Source organism: Aphis gossypii, unplaced genomic scaffold, assembly GCF_020184175.1.
Source record: "Aphis gossypii isolate Hap1 unplaced genomic scaffold, ASM2018417v2 Contig00677, whole genome shotgun sequence".
In the NCBI taxonomy this organism is placed as follows: domain Eukaryota; kingdom Metazoa; phylum Arthropoda; class Insecta; order Hemiptera; family Aphididae; genus Aphis; species Aphis gossypii.
Window position 1 is genome coordinate 33,870 of NW_026083224.1, and position 5,538 is coordinate 39,407.

The 5,538-nt window shown below is 29.5% G+C and overlaps 1 protein-coding gene across 1 annotated transcript; it reads left to right on the forward strand.

Moving 5' to 3' along the window:
- The first annotated feature begins 1,280 nt into the window (after positions 1–1,280).
- LOC114121144 (uncharacterized) lies at positions 1,281–3,178 on the forward strand. The gene is made up of 5 exons (XM_050209981.1): positions 1,281–1,356; positions 1,414–1,674; positions 1,737–1,899; positions 2,454–2,668; positions 3,054–3,178. Exons 1-5 carry the CDS (start codon positions 1,281–1,283, stop codon positions 3,176–3,178), a joined length of 840 nt encoding a protein of 279 aa, XP_050065938.1.
- Positions 3,179–5,538: the final 2,360 nt, after the last annotated feature.

Genomic DNA, 5,538 nt, shown 5'->3' on the forward strand with positions numbered 1-5,538 from the left:
GGTACGTTTAATATTATTTTTTATTTCAAACAGTTTATTTTAATAATTAAATACTAAAATATTATAAATGATTTGTATAATTAAATATTAATAGAAAAATTATTGCAGTACTGGTCGGTTGATGCATTTTATATTTTTCAACAAATAAAAAATGATATTCACGATGGTGGATTTGGGTGCTCTTTTATAAACTCAGAGTTAGTCAAGGAGATTCGTAATGGATATTACTGTGCATGGTTATTTAAATGTTCAATGTGTAATATAACTACCAAAATCGAATCAGAAGAAACCGGGAAATATATTGAAGTGAATAAAGCAACTGTTGCCGCTACCATTGGAATTGGAATTGGTTACTCCCAACTTAACGAGTTCTCAGCTATTGTAGACATACCTTGTTTTTCTAGCAATACATATGGTAAGCTATTCGAGCAAGTTAGTCAAAGTATTGAACAGACTGCTTGGGAACAAATGAGATTGGCGGGAGCTGAAGAAAAAAGTTTGGCAATACAAGCTGGAGATATTGATTCAGATGGTACACCGTTATGCATTGTTATAGCTGACGATCAATGGGGAAAACGCAGCTATAAATCAAAATATGATGCGTTGTCAGGAGCTGTAAGTATATTGAGAAATACATTATAGGTATACATTATAGGTACAGACTACAGAGTAATCAATTTAACTGACTACGCTCATTATATCGAAAATTATTGACTTTTTCAATTTTTTTTTCAAAATTTTAGGTTTGTGCTTTTTATTTATAAACTATAATAGATATACTGGGTATCAGTGTCGCACCCAAGGGGAATTTGGGACTTAAGCCCCCCCCCCAAAAAAAAAATAAAAATATTTTTTCATTAAATTACACATTGTTATAGCAAATATAGTATATCAATGATACATGATAATGTTTTATTTTCAAATTGTATTATTATGTTAGATACACATACACATATTATATATTACATAATAGTTCAATATTACGCGATAAGGTTTACTTGTGTGTAAGGGAAAAAGAAAAATTATTAAGCCCCCCCCCCACAAACGAAAAATCTCGGTGCGCGCCTGCTGGGTATTCAAAACACAATACAAATATATTAATTATAATGTTTATTAATTATTGAAAACAATAGGCTACAATCATTGGTTTTCGCACAAACAAAATACTGTTTGTAGGAATAAGAAACCGGTATTGCTGCATTTGTGAAAGAGCGCATGCATTTAAGTTAACTGTCAGAGATCATAAATGTTTTTTAAATTGGGATAAAGCTTCGACTGGAATGGAAGCTGATGGTATAGCTGAGGGGTTCGTAAAAAGTTTCGAATTACATGGTTTGAAGTTTAATAGATTGATTGGTAATATTATAATTATTAAATTGTAAATATTAAATATAATTAAAAAAAAAATTAAAGGTGATGGAGACAGTAGTGTTTCGAAACGATTGTTGGAGTTACTTCCCTATGGTTCTAATCAATTGGTTAAAAAAATTGAATGTCGAAACCACATTTTAAGGAATTACAGTACAAAATTATCAGCGCTGACAAAATGTACAAAATTCCCGATTTATCTGAGACAAATCATAACAAAAAATATAACTAAATTTAGCATGGCTATTCGTAAAGCTATACAATATAGCAAGGAGTTGGATGCAAGTGATGCATATAAAATAAAAGGTTTTTAATTTTTCTCAAATACATCAATCAAAAATTACTAAAATTATTTTAATATATTTTAGGACTACAAAAGGACATTTTAAACAGTCCTTATCATATTTTCGGCCAGCATAAGAATTGTGACGCTTATTTTTGTAAAACACACAAAAACATCGAAAATCATGTATCAGTTACAGAGAAATGCGGTCTTATGCTGGAGATTTTATCGATATTAAGAATTACACGGTCGTGTCGCACGAATACCGCGATCTCACCCGCTAGACCCCCTTGCCTAGGTATCACCACTCGTTCGATAATCAATCGGGACACCCGAGCGATTAATCGAACCAGTTTCTGAGTCGGCGATGAGCCCCGAAGCTCCCGCGGCGTGGGTGACGACCACCGAGAGCTTCAGCGGCGTTTTTGTCTATCGTTAACCGTTGTTACGATCGATCACCGCCCGCCGCCGTTCGACCTAAAGTCCGTGCTTTTAAGCTTTTCCGCGACAGTTGTTCTTTCTATTAGTCGCTAACTATTATCTATATATATTATCATATATATACATATATACTTTTTCTATACTGTCTATTCGTATCTCCGAGGTATACATTATATATTATATACTTGTTATTCGGACGCACAGTTCGCGTACTATCATTGTTATTATTATTATTATAGTAGTTCGTTCTGTCGTTATATACATTTGTTGTTCTCTTTCTTTCGCTATTCTACTTTTTCTTTTTTCCTATTATTATTTATATTAAATATATATTATATTATTTGTGCTACGTGACAAGAAGAGTGGTAGACAATGCTGTTAGTTTGATTCTCGATGTTACTAATAATGTGTGCGAACAATTTAACAGTATCATTAACAAATTTATCGCAGGAAAGCGAATCAATTTTTCATTAAAACAATCATACAACACACGAGTTCAAGCTGCAATTATTTCATATAATACCAACGGAAATTTTCTAAACGCTTTTCATAAAAACATTATGGAAAAAAGTCCAGGTAAAAGAATGAATATTTTGTCAATATTATTATTATTTATTAGTTGTAACTAAAGCCTATAATCTATATATTTGTACTATATATTGAGTATATAGTATAGATATAGCCTAGAATTGATTTATACCTATACATACTATATACCTACTCTATAGTGTATTGTATAAATAAAATAAAAATGAATTAAAATTACCATAAACCTAACCTACTATACCTTAAAAAGTGTATACATTTAGGCCTTAAGAGGACGTAACAATGGTAAATGCGTAAATGCTATGTTACGCACTTGTAAGACGAAGACAACAAATACCACAAAATTTTTTTTTATTCTACCACTTTTTACCATAATGCAATATAATAAATATAATAAAAAATTTTGTTTTTAAAGGTATGATAGGAAAACGATTCTTAAACTCAAAAAAAATGAAAACATTAGAAAAAGAAGACTTAATTTTAATAGAACATCGTTTAAAAAATATAAACACACTGGTCCCGACGAATTTTATGGTCTAGCTGAGCCTCTGCCGATTGAAGATAGATGCTGTCTTATATTGTAGACAGTCGTCCAAATTATTACTTAATATGTATAAAGAAAAATATTTTTAAATAAAACACGGGAGAGGCCGGTGAAGCAAAATGTGCTGAGGCGACAAGAAAAACTTCGTATATAAGACCGCCATACGCACGGGAAAGGGGGTCCCGCTGTCGCTGAGTGAGTCGGCGAGAGTGTAGGTACGACGATCGCACGTGTGAAACGGCGGTTATAGTACGGACTAAATTAATAGAATTTTTGATTGTTTATTTTGAGTTTTTGAAGATTAATAAAAAATTGTTTACGACGGTAAGGTGATATTTTGTTCCGCGGGGATATTTTGTTCCACTTGGTGGACTTTTTGTTCCGTTATGTGAATGATTTGATCTTTTCAGAAAAATCAATAACGGAACAAAAATTCCTAAAACGGAACAAAATGTCCTAGTGCGACATTTTGTTCCGCGGGGATATTTTGTTCCACTCGTTGGACTTATGTTCCGTTTGTTCTTTTTAAAAAAAAAAAAAATCAATAACGGACAAAAAATCCTAAAACGGAAAAAAATATTCAATCGAGACATATAATATATTTTATTAACAATATTTTGTTCCATTCAGTGTACTTCTTTTTTTTTTTTTTGTGGATCATTTAATCCTTTCTTAACAATTAATAGTTGAACAAAAAATTCTATATTACAGCAGTGGCGTATTTATGGGGGTAGGGGGTAAGGCGAATGAAAATTGTAAAGTTCGAAAAATAAAATTCTCGTTTACGAAGTGTTTTCCGGGAAAACCGTGAGAGATAGGACGAAAGTTGTAACACATAAAATTGATCCCCATAACTAGCTACACAAGTTGTATGCATTTGATTTTTCGAAAAACTGTTATTAAGCATTTTTAAACGTCGTACTTAGGTCGAACGATTTTGAAAACCAAAAATTTGGAAAGTTAGAACGTAAATACAAAAATGAAAAATTATTAAAAAAAAATACAAAATATCAAATTAACGTATAATTACCAATTATTATTTACGTAAAAATTGAACATAACCACAATTTATTGTTAATCAGACATTCGAAGTTGTAACCTCATAAAACTAAAACCATGGTTATACTAATTAATAATTCATTAACTTAATTTATAATACTTATAAGATAATATTGATAACGCGAATTTTGTATTGTTTTTTGGCTTTTTTATGCTTTTTGAAAGCTATCTATTTAACTACTGAAAAATTCATTATACACTGACCATTTTAATGGAATCTACATAAAATTCTCTATTGATAAACTTTAGATTTCACTATAATATTGATCTAAATATTAATCTAAATTGTAAGGTTAGTATATTATGTTTTAAGTTTAATCACACATATAAAATGCAAATTACAAATATTTCAATGATCAAAAGTCATTAAATAGTATTCTAGTTTAATTTTATGTAATGTTACTGTTATACTTTAAATTGAATTAAATAATAATTTAAATTTCATGTAAAAGAGATTATTACCAATAATCCAAACATTATAGTAGTATTTTAATAAAGATTTCATATTATGTTTATTTGTAATACTTAAAGTACTATGCAGCTCATCAATATAAAATTGTAATACATTCTGAAATCCTTCAAATGTTTTATCTTTAGGTAATAGAGGAATTGCCATAAGCATATGAACAACGTCATAAACAGTTCGATTTCTACGGCATAAATCAGTCAAACCTAAATTCAACACATAACAATAATTTAGAACTAACTTTAATTAGTTAGGTACTTAAATACTTATTTTAATAAAAGCTGACCTTTTTTTTGTACATGACGCCAAACACATTGAGAATGGTGAAACCAACAACCATGAATGTTTATATCTGAGAACACTCACTTTATTGCAGCAATAGACGAATGTTCAAAGTCTACAGATATACATTTTGGGTTCCAATTTCCAATAGTTTTTAGGTAATTGAATAAATGTATGTAACTGGTTTCTGTTTTGTTATTCATTAGAGCATATACTATTGGGAAACCCTGTATATTAGGTTTGAAATTAATAATAAAACCAAACATTTATCAATATAATAACTATAAATTAGATGTCCCAATTGTAATACCTTATACTATTATCTCCTATAATAAATAATCTATGAAAGTCATTTTAAAAATTGCATATTAAACATATATTTAAAAATATTGTAGTAATGTAGTAGATATTACAATTGGAAATTAATCTTTGAAACATACTGCATTATACATGGAAAAAATTATAATGCAGATAAATAGGAAAACAAATTAGACTTATTTAAAATTCATTCATTAGTATAAATTGTACTCCTGTAGATGGAAATTGTAA